We start from the raw sequence: 20,755 nt of genomic DNA on the forward strand, positions 1-20,755 counted from the left end.
AATGTGGGCATGACTTTTGTCTTAGCTTAAAATAAAACGCTCTATAGAAAGGTGTAACACTACATTCTTAAAAAAAAAAAAGTTGAACTGATCAATGTTACTTTGTAGCTGTAAGTCACATAGGTAATAGGTAGACATTTGGAAAATTCTTTAAAAACAAACAAAAGTAAAGCAATAAAATATGGCAAGCCAGTTGCCAAAAAAAAGAAAGATAATAAAGAATCGCTTGTAAAGAATGGCATATACAATGCACTGATCAAACTTTTTTTTTTTTTTTTGGCGATTAGTATATGCTACTCTCGCTTGAATTCATTACCAACTACTCTTTAATTAAACTATATTGCACTTCTGTCCATCTAGAAACCTGACATAAATGCAAGACACAACGATGAAATTAAAAACCAAAGGGCAAAACCAATTCCATTCCTCAAAGAAATGAGACAAATGTCATTATACACATTTTTTTTATTGTAACATGTTTCGTTCCCTTTCATGAAGTTTCATTCTAGACTCATTTAGATTCAAAGTCAGTTTTTTTTTTTTTAAATCATGACGTTTCCAAAAAGACAGAAGAAGAACAGCTTTATTTTTTCTTTCTCGCTTTCTACTGTGTTCAGTTCACAACAAAAGCCAGACGCCTAATAACCGCAAACACACAATATCAGATTTTTTTTTTTTAAGTTTTCACAACTATCCTCTTAATATTTCTGGGTAAGAAAAGATCTCGGTTAGTTATCTATATGTACAATGTGCCATAGCAAATAATTTGCATCTATACATAAACATGTAGTGATATGCACAAAGGCATATATACATATACGTATATAGATACAGACTACGAAGGTAGTTAACCAAACAATATCATTGTGTGCATTGCAGTTAACATGCTGGCTAAACCTAAGCAATTATCACCATTTGGATAACAGAGCTGGCAGTTGATTTTGTCTTGCTCAAAATTAGCTCTCACAGCTATAACAAAAAAAAAACACCAGGGTTGTTGTTGAAGACTTTTAGCAGCAAGGTAAAAAACCTGACAGTTTGATATCTGGATGAAACTGTGATTTCCTGATCCATGAATACATCAGAAATTTGCTCCCAAGAAATTTTGACTCTCGATAAATTGGTCGAACTACAACGCTGGAGTTGTTCTGTCTGCATAACTGCGACTGCTACAGATCTCTAACATCGGCGAGTGACAATGAAGCGATGAGAATAACTCGGATGATATGGTCACCACCTCCAACAGCTCCTTCCTGTTGATTTCTCTAACTTTCTAAATCAAATCTAGCGTATTCGGTGGTGTGGAGAGTGATGGCAGTTGAGAAAGCTACTGACTTTTCTGTGAAGTGTGTGTGTGTGTGTGTGTGTGTTGTGTGTGTGAGTGTGTGTGCACTTGTATCAAATGCATTTGATATATATTTATAACTATTGCCATTACAATAATATAACCTTTATATACACAATAACTATAAGAGCCAACATGAGCTTCAATAAGGAATATTTTTTAATTTGTAATCACTAACACAACTTTGTAAGGCTTAACTTGTTAAAAACTGTTTTATTTCCTAACTGTTCTCAAGCACAGTGCAAAATGCTAAGAAAACTACTCATTAAAATCTGATTAAAGATAAAACTGTAAACAGTTCAGTGCTAGAGTAGACACAACAGTACGCTCTACCCAGCCACACAAGATCCCTGGGAAACGTTAGCAGGCAGTGGATGCAAGACCACAGAATTGCTGGTGTTGGAATTCTCTCTCTCTCTCTCTCACTCTCCCTCTGTCTGCTGCAACCAGCATCGTCAACTTTCCATCCATCGGTGCATAGCTGTTTATCGTACCTTCAACACCCACGGCCGCAGCCACAATCAAAGAACTGAAGCTAACTTCGAGATGAGGTCGTCAACTACTTCCTTCCCAGAGCAAAGGAGCATAGGTACTATCAAAGATACAGAACGTAGTGAAATAGAAGAGCTCTATGCAGATGCAGAATCAGATGAAATACGTAGAAAACAAAGAGAAGTAGATCTTGCCACGTTCTCAGAGCAAGACGGCCTTAACAATGTATAATATGAGACTAACAACTGGCATGCTTCTGCCTTCAGCTGAAATGACTTACAATTGGATGAGCAGCTGTGTTTGGGTACCTATATTTTCTTTGTTTTTTTTTTTTATGTTTTAAGTGTTCGTGTTTTCCTGTGGAGCCACAACTTCAACAACAGTAGTAGTAGTAGTAGTAGACGGCCGAAGAACATGCGGGCTACGACTGTCCCCTTTTACAATAGCGTGATGACTGCTTCAGCGTGTGGTGGTGAGTGCACTCATCTGTTGTCGTCTTCATCAATGGTGGCGTCAGATGGCGGGTGTAGCTGTGTTGCCTGGAACGCCTTAATTAGCGGCGGTCTGGGTCGAGGAGAAGGAGAACCGCCTGAGGTTGGGAGTGTCGTACTCCTCCATACTCATGGTCCTCTGGCGTCGGGGGCGTCCCTCCTCTCCGTCAGTGGAGGATCCGCTGAAGGTGCGCTGGCGGTCGACGCCGCTGAGGGGTAGGGAGGTCAATACGCCCAAGCCCTTGCAGAAGAGCTGGAGAGACTGGGCGAACTTCTCAGGCTGAAAACAGAACGGGAGAATAGTCAGGAGAACCTCAGAGTTGGAAAGATTTGTGGAATTACATTTAAAAAATCCCCTTCGATCCCTGAAATCTATTTGATTAGTGGTGGTGCTTCGACTTGCAACAGATATATTCCACGTATTATCTTTTTTGTCAAAGATGTAAAGAATAACTAATGACATTAATTCTATGAAATTCACAAGAATTATACGGCAAGAATAAAGGCTAAAAATATATGGTTAGTGTAAGGAGTGAAATTAATTTTTACTCTAACTCTTGCGTTACCAAATCTGCTTAAGTATATGAACAGTCAGTAGTGTTTAAAGATAGAGGAAATGCTGTATCCATGAAAAATGCCAACACTACACTACGATTTGGGGGTACGTACTTCCACAGAGGAGTAATTCGTGTATGAATGTCTAATATTCCATTATAATTTTTGGTGAAGCACACAAAATTGTAGGCAATAATAGTTTTCATATCATCTAATATCAATTATAACAATCTAAATACTATGGTGGGATTACGTAAGACATATGCAGTCCTTTCTACAGTTGGATCTCATATCCAGTGAAATACACACGGCTCCCAACACTAAATATTAGCGGTAATTCCGAAAACGTCAACAACAGAGACTCTTATCAAATCTCTTCTCAAGGAACAAAATTCAAAGCCAGCAGCCTCCTTACACATTCCTGAAGAACATCGCCTACATCATCGATCTTGAGGAGAGAAGCCTTCAGCTTGTTGCAGCTCTGGTGCATATTGTGGACGGTGTTCACGTGTGAGGCCTTAGAGCCAGTCACCAGCAGGGTCTCGACAACCAACTTAGATTCCAGCTTGCTGGAGAGGTCTGATCGCCTGCAAAAGAACGTAAAATATTAGCTTTTGCTTGTCAAGGACATGCTGGTTGTAGGAGCGCATCTTTAGTTTGTTTTGTGGATATTATTGTAATCTGAGAGGCATTAATTAGGAGACCTATTTTTGCCAGGTATTAGTTTAAAAAAAAAAGATTCTTTGGTCTATTTCATCAGTATGGTTATTTTCAACACGATCCCACAGACCAAAAGACCTACTTTTGTCAGATCTCTATTTTTAAAAACACTTGTAACAGATTTCTTTGGTCTGTTTCATAATTCGTATTTTTTCAACATGAACAGACCTTTATCAAAAAATCCATTGCTGTAAAATATTATCTTTTAACAAACACACACACACACACACACACACACACACACACACACACACACACACACACATATATATATATATATATATATATATATATATATATATAACTTTCTAAACGCATACAAACTACTACTCTATAAAGAAGACGTTTCACATCTTTGTACTAATCTGTTTCCATATTTAAAGTTTTCACCCATTACACATCCAGGTACATAGTTCTTATAAATATAGATGCATGGTATAATGTGCATGCAGTAAAATCTCAGATCTACTCAAACGCAAAAGCCTACTTTGGTCTGTTCTAAAACGAGACTGATTTATAATGAGTTCAGACAGAATTTCTTTTAAAAAAAAGGTAGATGTGTATGTATGGGCTACAAGTATGAAAACCACACTTGTAACATCTACGGGCCCAAGTCTACCCGTCTTTTTGTTATTGTAAAATGCAATACATTGACATTGGTATCATGCCTTTCTATGTTGCATTTCTTCCCTGTTCTTAGTTTTGAAAAATGTCTTACTGTTTATTCCTTATAATTCTATATTTAAGCATCAACAAGTCACTGAGAAGAAGGTAAAAAAAAACAGCAAAGGCACCAGCACACTTACTTCAGGAACGCCTCGACGTATTTGCGGAGGTTCTTGGGGTTGATCTTGCTCTGGAGGCGATCTTGGTACTCCTTGATGAGCCTCTCCTTGTTCTCAGCTGTATCCAGTTGCTACAACGACGAAAGAAAGTTGTTAGAACATCATACTACTGAGGAAAATCAGTGCCAGATTAGACTTGTTTTGTTTGTGGGTATATATGGGATGCGTTCTATGTAGAGGGTATATAAATGTTGCATGTACCGTTCTACTGGACATTTTATATAACTGTTGTAAATGAATGGATAGTATTTCTGATGGAAGAATCATTTTTAAACTTGCGTGGATTTAAGAATGGAGGTCATGTGAAATTTGTATTTTTAAAAAGTTATATTTCATTGACACAGTTCTGCTTAGTACAGGAATGAAATTTCTAACAAATAAGAACAAGTGAGAAAAGGTTAAATATTTTGGAAAACTTATTGACCTCAGGGATGCTGGGAGTGACTCAATGTATGAAAATGGTTATCTGCATTTAATGCTTATTTACTGGAATGGGGAATAATTAAATGTAAAGAGAACTTATGGAAATGGAGAACCTAAATCTACATCGCCACTTCCATATTCTTGACTGCTTTCAATGGGTACAAAGACGCAACATAGCTTTATCGAGTTTTAAGATACTGAACATCTACGTCAAAACTTCATAAAGTTGAGTTTTAAGATACTGAACATCCACGTCAAAACTTCATAAAGTTGATGTTTAAAAATGCCTTCCAATAACAATGAATAATTTGAAATTGAAAATTAACGTTTTGCTCTAAAGAAAAGACTATACAGCACATATATTTGTATTCAGTTGTAAGTGCAAGCTACTTTACTTGACTAAAGAAAGTTATTTGAAGTCTGCTGTATATTGATCAAGTACAAATCTAATTTCTTTACAAAGGATTGAAACAAAAATTAAAGTTGAATAATCTTGTTTTTAATTTCAAGTTTTGACATTCATGAGTAGAGTGTAGTGGTTGAACTAATAATGCTTGTTAAAGTGTTATCTTGAGTGTTAATATGTGCGCAATGTTGCATGAAGACTAATATGCAAGTTGTGTTCCAGTATGTGTTAACATGGTAGATGTGTTACATGGAACGTCAACATGAGCTGTGTTACATAAAATGCTGTGTGACCAATGTTTGCATAATGTGTTAATATGTGAGTAGTGTTGCATAGTTAGTTAATATGTGAGCAGTGTTGCGTTGTATGTTGATATGTGAGCAGTTTTGCACGGTATAGTATGTTAATATGTGAGAAGTGTAGCATAAATTGTAACTATGTGAGCATTGTTGCAAGGTATGGCAATATGTGTGCAGTGTTGCTAAAATGTTAATGTATGAGCAGTGTTGCATAGAATATCAACCCTTTGAGATTCCTTTCATTGAACAAGGGACCATTTGGAGGACGACTGGATGGTATTGGTTATTTCACGTTTTTAAAACATAATAAGACGCAATAAAAATACAATATTTAACTTTAAAAGACATCATATACCAATATTCCAGCACGAACATTGATTTCACAGACAGTGGTCAAAACAGAATAATGACAAAGTCATCAGTGGCCAATTAAAACTGAGTGTGACGTGTCATAAACAAGTTTCGCTGACGCTCATAAATCTCAAAGGATTAATAAACAAGTTAGGATTTGTAAATCCGTGTTATTGTCACTATGAGTTACAAGTGAGTGTAGTACAGTATATATCGGTATTTACATAACTGGCACCTTTTCGAAAAAGAAAAAAATATCCACCACAAATTCATACTTTCAGACCTCCTTCATTACACTCAGCAGCACCTACTCATATCTCCTGGCGACTGACCTCTACACAATAGGGACAAGCCTACTAACACCAGGTCTTCAAGAATCCTGGAAATGCTTGTATTTCCAAGGCCTTCCACAAATATGGAAATCCTTCCATTTCCAAAAGTTGCAGAAATCATGGAAATACTCGCATTTCCAAAGCCTTCTGGAATCGTGACAACATCTACTTTTCCCCTGACATTCCAGAATGAATTAATAATGCCTGAATTACCTAGCACTTTCAGAATCATGGAAGGACTTTCATTTCCAAAGCCTTCCAGAATCTTGGAGACACTGGGATTTCCTAGGCCTTCTACAATCACATAGGCACCTACAATCTCTAGGTCTTCTAGTCATGGAATGACCTATTTTTTCCAGTTCTCACAGAATCATGGAAACAGCTGTATTTTCCAAGACCTTCCAGACTTATGGCAACACCTGCATTTTCCATGACCTTCTAGACTCATGGAAACACCTGTATTTTCCAAGACCTCCCAGAAACATGGCAACACCTGAATTTTCCATGACCTTCCAGACTCATGGAAACACCAGGAGTTCCCAAGACCTTCCAGACTCATTGAAAAATCAGGAGTTCCCAAGACCTCCCATGCTCATGGACACACCAGGAGTTCCCAAGAAATTCCAGGCTCATGGAAACACCTGAGATTCAAAAGGCCTTCCAGACTCGTGTAAATACCTGAAATTTAAAAGACCTTCCACTCATGGAAACACCTGCAGTTCCGAAGCCTTCCAAAGGGAGGCTGAAGGAATGACAACCGATGTTTCTCAGGACACAATAAAATCGAAGACTTAAACAACTGGGAAATGTTGGTCTACAAAGCGGGAGATATGAGTGGGTGCGGACAGCAAGTCTCTATAGTCAACCTTCTTAAAAACTTGCACACTTGACACCAGACACGATAGTGAACACACCAATGGTTCTTGAGACCTGGTGCGTAAGTATAACAATGTTTTTCACATAGATGTTAAAACTGACTGAATCACAGGGGGATTTTGGTAATTCTAACCTCTTAAAGCTTACTTAAACTTAATCAACTTTTAACATTGCAGCAAATCAATTCATTCATACAAATATGCACATCTTTACAAACATTTTAACATACTATGAAATATACGATAAATAACCGTATTTTTAACGACATGCTTCCACTACGTTTAGTTTGTCTTCTACTCTTCATCTACAAAAGTGCTTTGAGGGGAAAAAGAAACGTTAAACATAAAAAAAAATTGGGTTTCGTGCCCAAAGTGAAACTACCAGCATCCAGGGATGTCTTGGGATCCCCCCGAAAATATCCTAGCAACTGAAAATGAACATTCGGAATGTGTCTTGCACAAGCAACAAGTCAGGCAATGGTGGGAAGCTCAACATAAACAATAATGTGGAACGAGACAAGAAAAATAAAAGAACCATCCAACAACTATATGCAGGGATCTCCATATTCAACAGCGGGAAACATTGAGCGATCGCTACCAGACGTAAAACGATAAATAATAATATTACATGCGATCAATGGTGGACTTCAGGCTTACACAGACCCCAACGAACTAAACGACTAAGATAAATTCACATTCCATTGAGAAACCAGGAATTTCCAGGAGGAGAATCTTAAAGGAAACCCATATCTCAGGCCGTCTGCAAACGGGGCCAATTCTTTCTCTTTAAGATTCCAGTCCATATGTACAGCAATTATGCAGTTGCGCGTCTGTCCAGGACGATAGCAAATCATGCAGAGGTAATTTTGACGATATTGTAATACTTTGCTCGTGACGCATAACAGTTATTGCCAATTGCTTTCATAATCACGTCTACACATGTACAGTATATATGAAAATAATGCCCATTTAGCACTATTCATATGCATAAATGTTTTTCCATAAACAGATGCATGTATGCATCTTCAAATAAAGTGAATTTATACGCATATACCTGCTGACAGATATCTAATGCATAAATACGCTATAAAATTATCATAATTAACACAAAGTCTATCCATTCCACTGAGTTAACCTTTTTAACTCTCATATGACTGGAAAAAGTACGTAACTAAGCACTCTACATATATGGAAATGTATACATATACATGTAAATAAAGAAGGGCCATATGTACAGATACAGATACATGTACGTATATGAATACATCCCCATGCAATACAGTGCTTTCAGTCGACTGAGCTCTTGTACAGCTCTCTAGAAAAAATTTGGATTGAAAAATTCCTTATTTCCAAGTAGTAAAAAATACTGTACATATTTGGTGGTTCCTAGACAGGCTAAGCGATAAGTAGAAGCTAAAGCATCAGCAGAGTCAATGAAATGAGTAAATAGAATGCTTAAAAAAAAAAATTAAAATGAGTAAAAGAACTGGTTATAAACAGATTTCTGGTGTCAACACGGACAACACTGTACCTCAATCAGGCGCTGACAGAGAGATGCCCAGTATACAGAGGAGGTGTGTGAACAAAGTTGGAAAGAGTAGGAGAAATTATAGACAAGTTATACAGACCAACATCTAATAAAAAAAAACACCTCATCACAGAAAAAATAAATGAATACAGCAATTGGCATGTTCGGGCATTAATAGGCGTCAAAAGGAAATTAAAAAAAAAAGTTTTTGTTTAAATATAGTTTTGGATGCATTGCTGCACTTTATGCGTTGTTCATGAAGACTACTGCATTGCAACTCTGAGCCATCAGAGTAGGATGAATACTTTTTGAGATTGAATTTTCTAGTTCCCATAAGTGGAATACTAGATTTTATGAAATAAGTCTTTTGACGTTAATCTTTCAAGTTAGCATAAATGAAAAAAATAATCTTTCAAGTTAGTATAAATGAAAAGAAAAAAATACTCTTTCAAATTAGTATAAACGAAAAGAAAAAAATACGCTTTCAAGTTAGTAGAAATGAAAAAAATTCTCTTTCAAGTTAGCATTAATTTGAAAAAAAGGCAACGGTTCTCTTTCAAGTTACATTATGAAAAAATCTTCTCTTTCAAAGTTAGCATTAAATGAAAAAAATTCTCTTTCAAAGGTTAGCATTAATGAAAAAAAATTTTCTCTTTCAATTAGCATTCATGAACAAAAATTCTCTTTCAAGTTAGTATTAATGAAAAAAATTCTCTTTCAAGTTAGCATTAATGAAAAAAATTCTCTTTCAAGTTAGCATTAATGAAAAAAATTCTCTTTCAAGTTAGCATTAATGAAAAAAATTCTCTTTCAAGTTAGCATTAATTGAAAACAAAAAAAATTTCTCTTTCAAGGTTAGCATTAATGAAAAAATTCTTCGTTTCAAGTTAGCATTAAATGAAAAAAATTCTCTTTCAAGTTAGCATTAATGAAAAAAATTCTCTTTCAAAAAAAGTTAGCATTAATGAAAAAAATACCCTTTCAAGTTAGCGTAAATAAAAAAATACTCTTTCAAGTTAAGCTAAAAAAATGAAAAAACACTCTTTAAGTTAGCATTAAAATTAAGAAAAAAATGCCTTTCATTAGCATAAATAAAGAAAAATACTCTTTAAGTTAGAATAATTTTTAAAGAAAAAATACTCCTTAATCAAGTTAGAAATAATTTAAAAGAAAAAATACTCTTTCAAGTTAGCATAAATGTGAAAAAAAAAAAATTCTCTTCAAGTTAGCATTAATGAAAAAAAATACGCTTTCAAAGTAGCAATAAAAAAATTCAAAAAATACTATTTCAATGTTAGCATTAATGAAAAAACTTCTCTTTCAAGTTAGATTTAATAAAAAAATTCTTTCTTGCAAAAATTTGTTGCATTAATGAAAAAAATTCTCTTTCAAGGTTACATTAATGAAAAAAAATTCTCTTTCAAGTTAGCATTAATGAAAAAAAATTCTCTTTCAAGTTGCATTAATGAAAAAAATTCTCTTTCAAGTTAGCATTAATGAAAAAAAATTCTCTTTTCAAGTTAGCATAAATGAAAAAAATACTCTTTCAAGTTAGCATTAATGAAAAAAATACTCTTTCAAAGTAGCATAAATCAAAAAAATACTCTTTCAAGTTAGCATAAATGAAAAAAATACTCCTTCAAGTTAGCATAAATGGAAAAAATACTCTTTCAATTTCACATAAAGTAAATAAAAATAACAATATACATCCTTTACAGACATATAAAGTGCAGCAGCATCCCTCAGAAACACAACAGGAAAAGTATAAATAGGCCAATAGCAAAAGGCTTCCAAACCAGGCATCATCACTCAAGCATATACCTCTTCCCTTGCTCTTTTTTTTTCTTTCTTTATGTCCTCCCCTCTTCGTCCTTAAGCTTAAAGGATGTTTACAACTTTGCAAGTGCTTTGATAAACAAAAAAATAAAAAGTCTGGACAAGGGTCAGCTCTTTTCAACGCTATAGTTATCATCATTACCATCACCACAGAGGTTCCCAAAACTTTATCATCAAGGACAAAATACCCCTCACCCCTTTCAATTAGGGGTGGGCCATAGAAGAGGGGAGGGGGTGGGGGAGGGGTATGGAGGCGGTGCCTGATGCATGATTGGGCAGAATGCAAATATCAACCAAAAAGGAATAAGATATATAAACTGAAAGAATTCACATAACTAATGACAAGTGTAAGAGTATTATTATTATGATTTTTTTTTTTATTTGCGACATCCATAAGTGTACTGTAGTGTCAAATGTACGACTCCATACAGCACGAAAATTATGTAGCAATACATTATTCAGAACAACATTAATGTAAACACTGGATATATATATATAATATATATATATATATAGATATTATATATATATATATAATATCTATATATATATATATATATATATATATATATATATATGTGTGTATGTATAATGTATAATAACATTACTGTACATCGATCAGCGCGTGGCAGGAAGGGTGATTCTCAGTTCTAGAACTTTGCAAGTACTTAACAATTGCTCTAAATTATTGTTAATATTTAATTATTAAAATTTCTGAACCTCGTCATCACGTAAATCAAGCTATACAGAATCTCTGATTAATACAACTTTTCCAAACTTGGTCGCTAAGTAAACACGCGAGAATCAAGTTACACAAAATTTCAGATTATGTAAATGTGAGCCAAACTTGGTTACTATGCAGGCAGTGTCAGTCGGTTGACTCAAATGTAAATCACTTTCATTTCAGTTATGTAAAATGTGACATTGCTAATCCCAACTTCGATTCGTTGGAATCCACAGCAATCCTTTTTATGGATCGAGACGACCATCGTCAGGCGAGACATATTTCTATGAATAATTTTTCTCCTTCGACTTTGTATCTGACGTTTTTCATTTGGCTTCAAAGCTGTGTGTCTCACTTTAATAAAAAAAAAGCTTAGAATTAACTAAGAAGTATTGAAGCAAAAAAGAGGCCTTTTCGTTTAGCTTCGAAGCTGAGCATCTCACTTTCAAAATAAATTAACACTTAACTGAAAAGTATTGAAGCAAAAAGATACTTTCTTTTTTTTTTTTTTTTACATTCCAAGCCGAGTATATGACTTTCATGAGAAGTTAAGACTTGACTGTAAAGTACTGAAGCAAAAAGAAATATACAACAGCATAGAACCATTTAAGTTCGTAAACAAGAAAATGAGCCTGGGTTCAACTGACTCTAGTGCGCATGAATGAAACGATGAAACTATCTTAAGTAATGCTACAAAATAACTATTTTTCAAGAATGTCTCATCCTTGAACAGACAGCGAATACGTTTGACTTTAATTTAAAAAAAAAATCTGAGAACCTCCCGCTGGAAATCTATCTATAAAAAAAAACACTATTAAAAAAAATACACAGCAAGTGAAAGACACTACAATGCGCATGTCTGCTCGTACATGTCTGTACACAACGTGTGAGTGTGTATGTGTGTGTCTGTGTGAGTGTTAAACACCACACCAAAGGAAAAAAAATAAGCTACAGATACAGACAGGGGAGAGGCCTTATTAATTATCTTCTCTCTCTCTTTTTTTTTCTATTAAAAACAGTGAATTAAAAGCACATCACAAATCAATCCAGCCGGTCAAATTCCCCCCCTGTAGCGTACCTGTGAGATCATCTGAAAGAGAAGAGTGAAAAACACGGCATCACCATAACACATATTAAGTCGCATAAGGTCACCACATAAGGAAGGAAGGAGAGAGAGAGAGAGAGAGAGAGAGAGAGAGAGAGAGAGAGAGAGAGAGAGAGAGAGAGTTTAATAAAAGAGGGATCAAATGCACTTAAACAGATTACATGAAAAAAATTATCAGAGAGAGAGAGAGAGAGAGAGAGAGAGAGAGAGAGAGAGAGAGAGAGAGAGAATCAAATGCATTTAAATAGATTACAGAGAGAGAGAGAGAGAGAGAGAGAGAGAGAAATACATACACAGGGGGACAACATTAAAGGAACTTTTCATAAAAGAGAGAGAAGGAGAAACTGCGTTTGAATAGATGACAAGAACAGATAATGAGAGAGAGAGAGAGAGAGAGAGAGAGAGAGAGAGAGAGAGAGAGAGAGAGAGAGAGAGAGAGAGAGAGATGCTTGACATTTCATAGAGGCAGTACTGCACAATACACGACGTGACCCAAAAGAGGAAAATCTTTCCTAACTCGTGCATGCAGAACAAGGATGGATCCATTGGTAGACAATTCAATTTGAGCACTGTGTTGGCAAAAGCATTCAATTTCAACTTGACCTGACAATCAATTCTAACAGATTAAACGCTTTTTTACCTAAAAACAATCAATGATCTAAGGTTAGATGTTCACAGAGAATAGGATAATACGGCTCTTAAATTAAGTACGCAGCTTACATCAATATGGAGTTTTAAAAAATATTTCGGCAAAAATACATTATCTATGTTTAGATCACAACATGGAATAGACAGCAAATTACCATACAATATTCTTACATTAGGGACAAATTGTAATCTGTTTACTCTATAGAAACACATGGGTTATACATACTGTTAATACATACTTATACATGAAATTCTAACATCCAGAATTCTTTAGGAAGGCAAATAAGACCAAGAAAATGATTCCACATTAACTACAAGTTAAACAAACAGACGAGCATCTGCAGACTGAACATTTATCTTAACATATCTCGAACATCATAGGTCATTTTAGCCCCAATAAACAAGTAACTGGTCTAGATCATTGTGCAAACTACTGAAAACCAGCCTTTTAAAGATAGAGGATTTATTCCACACTTTGGGTTCACAAACCACTTTTTGATATCATTCTTCAGGCCTGGGCTACTTAAGCGCATGGGGTAACTCCTTGCTCTGGCTTATTATTTTAAGGAATGGCAAAAAAAAGCTAAGATTTGTTGTTAATGCTGAATGACTTGGTGTCTCCTTTACTTGAAACTACAGAGAAAATCCAGAGGCAAACTCTTTTCGAGACACAAGATCTCAGTAAACTAACCCTATCATGCAATACTGCAAGGAGGGAGTCTCACACACTTAAATTAAAAACACTTTTTATGAAGCAAATTTCCTTTGGACTTATCTTACAAAACGTTCAATAAAAAGTTTGTACCATTCCTTCTGATTAGTTTTAATAATCAACCCCATTCATAAACCTATCTGAAACACAACAATAAATCCTATTTACTGCAGTATTTCATAGCAAACAAAATACCCAGGGAAGTTTATTCCACATATAAATTCAATCTGAACTGTAATCTTTAAAGACATCTAGTCGACTAATGTCTATATTCTACTCCCCGTTTTAAGTGATTTCACTTTGCAGTTTATAATAATTACAGATTTACTTTAGCTCGAGATTATATCAATACCAGTTTAATTATAGACAGATGTTCTTTATACTCTTCAAAGTTTATATTCATCACGTTTATGACTAATTGCTAACGCCACATAAACTTATATAACTACTTCAGAGTAATTTTAATTACAGATAACTAAAATGACAACACTTGTATATACATAGTCTAGAGGAATTGTAATTTTTAAACAAATTACCTTAAAATGTTACATCTAGAAACAGAGTCCCTTTAAAGATGACGAGATTTATAAATGAATTACCTTTAAAGATATAACTACTCACACAAAATATTACCTTTAAAAGAATATATTTATCAATAATACTCTTCAAAGGTTATATTATTCCCTGGATTCCTTTAAAAAGTATTACTTATATAAATAAGATCCTTTTAAGGATGATATCATTTGTAAATAGTCACTTTTTAAAAGGTTACATTAACATAAATTCTCGTTAAAGACACTTATCAAAATGCTATCCTTTAAATGTCATAATATTTACTTATTATAAATATCTTCCCTTTAAATCCATTAATTTTATTCCCCGTCTAGAAAACCACCTCAATAAAGAACAGTGTCTCAGAGATACCTACATGTCCAAATTTGTGGAAAATCAGGTACTGTTCGGCAGTTGGGTTCATGCCCACGTTGCTCAGTTTCCAGGAGATGATCTGGAAGAAAAGAGCTTTGTTAGCAAAGAGAAAGGCATGATTAAATCTCTCTCTCTCTCTCTCTCTCTCTCTCTCTCTCTCTCTCTCTCTCTCTCTCTCTCTCTCTCTCTCTCTCTCTCTCATACTGGTCAGAAAAGCTGCTATCTCTCTCTCTCTCACACACACACGTACACTGAGTATTGTCTCCAGTAGTCAGAAAAGCTGGCCCCCCCTCTCTCTCTCTTTCTCTCTCTCTCTCTCACACACACACACACACACACACAGACGACACACACACAGACACACACTGAGTATTGTCTCTAGCAGTCAAAAAAGTCTCTCTCTCTCTCTCTCTCTCTCTCTCTCTCTCTGTCTCACTGAGCATTGCCTCTACTAGTCAGAAAAGCTGCCCTCCCCCCGCCTCTCTCTCTCTCTCTCTCACCGAGTAATGTCTTCAGAAAAGCTGCTTTTCTCTCTCTCTCTCTCTCTCTCTCTCTCTCTCTCTTTATATATATATATAATATTATATATATATTATATATATATATAGATAATATTATATATATATATATATATATTATAATATATATACACACACACATTTATATATAAAGTTAAGTATATCTTAGTTTAACCAGACCACTGAGCTGATTAACAGCTCTCCTAGAGCTGGAGTGAAGGATTAGATACTTTTACATGGCTAGGAACCAACTGGTCACCTAGCAACGGGACCTACAGCTTATTGTGGGATCCGAACTAAGTTATATCGAGAAATGAATTTCTAATCACCAGAAATAAATTCCTCTGACTCCACGTTGGGAGAGCGGGGAATCGAACTCGGGTCTACCGAATCGTTAGGTGAGCACGTAACCCACTCGTCCAATGAGGAATTATTTATATGTCGTAAAACACTTGTCCAACGAGGAACTATATATATATATATATATATGTGTGTGTAAATATACATTTGTATACATATAACCTCGAATGACCCTACAGTGACCCTGACCTTGTCCTTGAAGTGTTCCATGACCCCAGCAGTGGTGGCAGTGCAGTGGATAAGGATGAGACCCATGCAGCGATCCGGGTAGGCGATGCCAAAGCGAGCCAGGATGTTGGCACCAGCGCCTTCGCCTAGACCAATCACCAGTTTGACCTTCAGCTGATCCAACACGCCCACGAGGTCCTCGGCGATGCTCTGCATGGTTGGGAACACGTAGCTGGAAGGGAAAAGTCGGAGCTTATTGAAGAGAAAGCGCAAATAGCATGAGACATTTCATTTCATTAATGATTATTATCAATTTTGATGCAAAGTTCATCATCGTAGACATAAGTATATTCCCTAACAATATTATTATTGGAGAAGCAAATCCACAGTTATGTAAATGTACATATATTTCAATTTAAAAAACAGCAAAGATTCCCGAAAGCTATCTTTGCTGTTTTTAAATTGAAATATATGTACATTTACATAACTGTTGCTTCTCCATTTGAAGACTCGTGCTACTATGAGGATTTATTATTATTATTATTATTATTATATTACAAGTAATTTACCAATCCTTAGTAAAAGCATTTACATCTGCTGATTCATATAAATGACTCGCTGGTGTTTTTTAACTGTTATGTCACTGATGTTTACCCTAAAGTATTTTTTCCAAATAATATGTCATATGTATACAGAAATTATCTATGATAAAATCGTAAAGTAACTAAGTCTACGGGCATAACCAGCCCCGTTTCAGGGAATCCCTTCTCACCCCCAGCCCCTTCGAAGGTGGGGGGAATGTAGGATAAAACCCCACTAATAACCATCTTAGGGACCCCCACTATAACCCTGCCAAGTTTCATGTCCATCGGACCAGCCGTCTGGCCGTGATTGAATGACAGACGAACAGACAGACAGACATAACGCCCATTATAGTATGGTAAGATTATATACGCCTTGACGGATAAAAAAAATCTTATTTATAAAATATATCATCATCATCATCATAACATTTTTTTATGATGTAATCAACAACGAGAACCATCAATTTCAATAGTATAATGTATAATGACGTATATGATGACACTCCTCCAAATTTTCCGGTAACAAAATGGCCAATGATAACCTCATTATCCCAACTAATATCATTGTCGATAATACTCTTATTGCCATCATCGTAACTGCCTGCATAAAATAAATGACTAAACAAGAGGTTGCGAATGGTAGCTCAACATTCTCTCTCTCTCTCTCTTTTAGTCTTTCTCGCTCTCTTTCTTTCTCTGTCTATCTAGTTTAATCTCCTCTCTCTCTCTCTCTCTCTTTGTTTTAATTATCTCGCTCTCTCTCACTCTCTCTTTAATTTGATCTCTCTTTTAATATCTCTCTCTCTCTCTCTCTCTCTCTCTCTCTCTCTATTCTCCTATCTGGTGACTTCAACTTTCCTTTCGTAGAATGGAAAGAACGAATAGGAGATTGTGGTTGTACTTATACATATAAAAAAGAGAGTAATAGTAGTGCAGAAGATAAGAGGCAATTTGAAAAGCTATTAGATATGCTACTAGATACAACATTCAACAAATAAATCACCTGCCAACAAGAAAGGAAAATACTTTAGACCTAGTATTTGTGAACGAGATGAATTATGTTAAAGAAATAATAGTTTATAATGCGAATATTTCAGACCATAATGTCATAGAATTAACAGTTCATTCCAAAGCAAGTGAAAATAGAGATAAGCAAGAAATGAAAAAGTGGGAAGGATATGGAAAATACAACTTCTACAGTAAAAATATAAAATGGTCAGAAATTAATGAAGAATTAAACAAAGATTGGGATAACATTTTCGTAAGTGATGACATAAGGTAAATACGGAGATATTATATAAAATATGATTGAGAAATAGTGGAAAAATATATCCGAAGAAGAAAAGTAAACATCATTCATGCATACCAAGAGACAGAAGGATCTTGTTCCAGAAAATCAGAAAGTGGAAAAAAGGTCTTGCAAAAGAAAAAAATGCATGGAAAGTTATAGAACTAAAAAGTAAGATAGAAAATTGCAGAACAACAAAAGATTTATACAATCAAAAGAAAATGAAAAACGGGACTTGGAAGAAAAAACCCTATTAAATATCAAGCAAAACCCAAGCTATTATACTCATATGCGAAGAAGATGAATAAAAGAAGAATAGAAATAGGCCCTCTGAGAATTGAAGGGAGATTAACGAATGAAAAAAAGGAAATTTGCAACATACTGGCAGAACGATATAAGAGAGAATTCACCCCTAGAATAGATAATGAAGATAATGATATAGAAGTAAGGGATGAAAATAGTGAATATTTAGCTGACATAGATATTAATGAAGCTGATATTGTGCAGGCTATTAATGAAATTAAAAATGGAGCTGCTGCAGGGCCTGATGGGAATTCCTGCTATTTTGTTAAAGAAAGTAGTTCATTCTATCGCAAAGCCACTTGCAATATTATTAAGACAAAGTGTAGATACAGGCAAGATTTATGATGAGCACAAATTAGCATATATTACCCCTACTTTCAAAAGTGGATCAAGACTAGAGGCAAGTAATTATAGGCCTGTGAGTCTAACATCACATATTATGAAAGTGTATGAAAGGGTAATGAAGAAAAATATTATGAAACATTAATAAAAAATAATTTGTTTAATAAAGGACAACATGGTTTCGTACCCGGAAAAAGTACACAAACCCAACTGTTAGTCCACCGTGAGAACATATTCAAAAATATGAAAAGCGGAAATGAAACAGATGTGGTTTGTTTAGACTTGCAAAAGCTTTTGATAAAGTAGACCATAATATATTAGCGAAGAAAATTAGAAAACACAATATCTGGATAAAGTAGGAAGATGGTTAAAAGAATTTTTACACAACAGAAAAACAGATAGTTATTGCAAACGACGAGAAATCGGATGAAGTCAAGGTAATATCCGGTGTGCCGCAAGGTACGGTGTTAGCTGCAATACTGTTTGTTATTATGATTGAAGACATAGACAATAATGTGAAGGATTCGGTAGTGAGTAGTTTCGCAGATGACACAAGAATAAGTAGAGAAATTACTTGTGATGAAGATAGGAACGCTCTACAAAGAGACCTTAACAAAGTATATGATTGGGCAGAGGTAAATAGGATGGTATTTAACTCTGATAAATTTGAATCAATAAATTATGGAGACAGAGAAAGAAAGCTATATGCATATAAGGGACCTAATAATGAGACCATCCCAAATAAGGAAGCAGTTAAAGACCTTGGTGTGATGATGAATAGGAACATGTTATGCAATGATCAAATAGCAACTCTGTTGGCAAAATGTAAAGCAAAAATGGGAATGTTGTTACGGCACTTCAAAACAAGAAAAGCTGAACACATGATTATGCTTTATAAAACATATGTTCGTAGTCCACTTGAATATTGCAATATGATATGGTACCCACACTATCAAAAGGATATTGCACAAATAGAGAGTGTACAAAGGTCCTTTACAGCTAGAATAGAAGAAGTTAAGGACCTAGACTACTGGGAAAGACTACAATTCTTAAAATTATATAGTCTAGAAAGGAGAAGAGAACGCTACATGATAATTCAGGCATGGAAACAGATAGAAGGAATAGCAGAAAATATCATGGAACTAAAAATATCAGAAAGAGCAAGCAGAGGTAGATTAATAGTGCCCAAAACTATACCAGGAAAAATAAGGAAAGCACACAGGACATTAATCCACTACGCACCAGCATCGATAATGCAGCGTCTATCAATGCGTTGCCAGCTCATCTGAGGAATATATCAGGAGTGAGCGTAGATGTGTTTAAGAATAAGCTCGACAAATATCTAAACTGCATCCCAGACCATCCAAGATTGGAAGATGCAAAATATACCGGAAGATGTACTAGCAACTCTCTGGTAGACATTAGAGGTGCCTCACACTGAGGGACCTGGGGCAACCCGAACAAGATGTAAGGTCTGTAAGGTCTGTAAGGTCTCTCTCTTAATCTCTAATCGGGTCAAGATCCCTTGACGGCTGCCAATCATCATATTTCAGAGCCTACTCCTCCATCTCTCCTACCCCCAACCCAACCCCCACCCACACACCATTTCCTCTCCTTCTCCTCCTCCTCCTCCTCCTCCTCTTCTTTCGGCAGCGTTCAATAGATGAAATGCCCCTCGAGAAATTAATTGAACGCGCCCATCGATGCAAAAATATATTCGTTCCTCAAGAGGAAGGCGGGAGAGCAGCAAAGAGCGAGTCTGTTTATTTCTTGTGCGTGCGGCGATAATGACGTTGTACATGAGACGGGGGCGGAGGTGGGGAGGAGTGAGAGAGGATTTATGTGTGTACGCGTCTGGTATATTCACAAACACACATTCACATATATACATATCATCAGAACACGTGATGTATAAATGAAGGTGTAGCTACCACGGAAAAAATTTAACACGGGGTGTACATCTTCTCAAAGATGTCCTAGAATTACTAAGATACACACACATACTGTATATATATATCTATATAATTATTATCTTATATAATATATATACATATACATATATAGAATATAATCCAATATATATATATATATAATATATATATATATAATAATACATATATATAGATATACATATACATATATATATATTATAAATACATATTATCTAGATATAATAATATATATATATATATATATATATATATATATATTATATATAATGAAAGTGAGATTAAAATCCAAGCCATTCCTTACGACATTTTAAAATTTCTGCCATAAAAAAAATGTTAAAGAGAAACTATCTGAACCAGACTTATTAGTAGCGAAGAGTTCTTCTACCAGTGAACAAATGAGTCTAATCAGGTCTTTTCCAGTCGGGATCTATTGCTATAATTGTATTCCGGTCTAATCAGGTATAAAATGACCACAAAAGAAGTGGGAAGATGATGAAAGTTAATTGGGTCCGTCGGTACCTCTTTTTTATTTCCTTCTGCTTATTGGGGTCTGTCTTATCTATCTACGGGTGAGGCAGATGTGATTGCATCTTTGTTCCTCATATACAATTCTACCTGATAAAATT

At 35.2% G+C, this 20,755-nt stretch overlaps 1 protein-coding gene across 1 annotated transcript in view; it reads right to left on the reverse strand.

Annotated features, from left to right (window-relative positions):
- Positions 1 to 311: 311 nt before the first annotated feature.
- The window catches only part of LOC135209185 (uncharacterized protein ZK1073.1-like), a 126,240-nt gene continuing 105,796 nt past the window's right edge, over positions 312 to 20,755 (reverse strand). Inside the window, exons 5-9 of the mRNA XM_064241869.1 lie at positions 15,682 to 15,892; positions 14,616 to 14,693; positions 4,410 to 4,519; positions 3,299 to 3,470; positions 312 to 2,608 (exon numbers count right to left, since the gene is read on the reverse strand). Coding sequence (XP_064097939.1) covers positions 2,387 to 2,608; positions 3,299 to 3,470; positions 4,410 to 4,519; positions 14,616 to 14,693; positions 15,682 to 15,892 — 793 coding nt within the window. The 3' untranslated portion in view covers positions 312 to 2,386. The remainder of the gene's footprint in view (positions 2,609 to 3,298; positions 3,471 to 4,409; positions 4,520 to 14,615; positions 14,694 to 15,681; positions 15,893 to 20,755) is intronic.

This window comes from Macrobrachium nipponense, chromosome 37, assembly GCF_015104395.2.
Source record: "Macrobrachium nipponense isolate FS-2020 chromosome 37, ASM1510439v2, whole genome shotgun sequence".
Lineage (NCBI taxonomy): Eukaryota > Metazoa > Arthropoda > Malacostraca > Decapoda > Palaemonidae > Macrobrachium > Macrobrachium nipponense.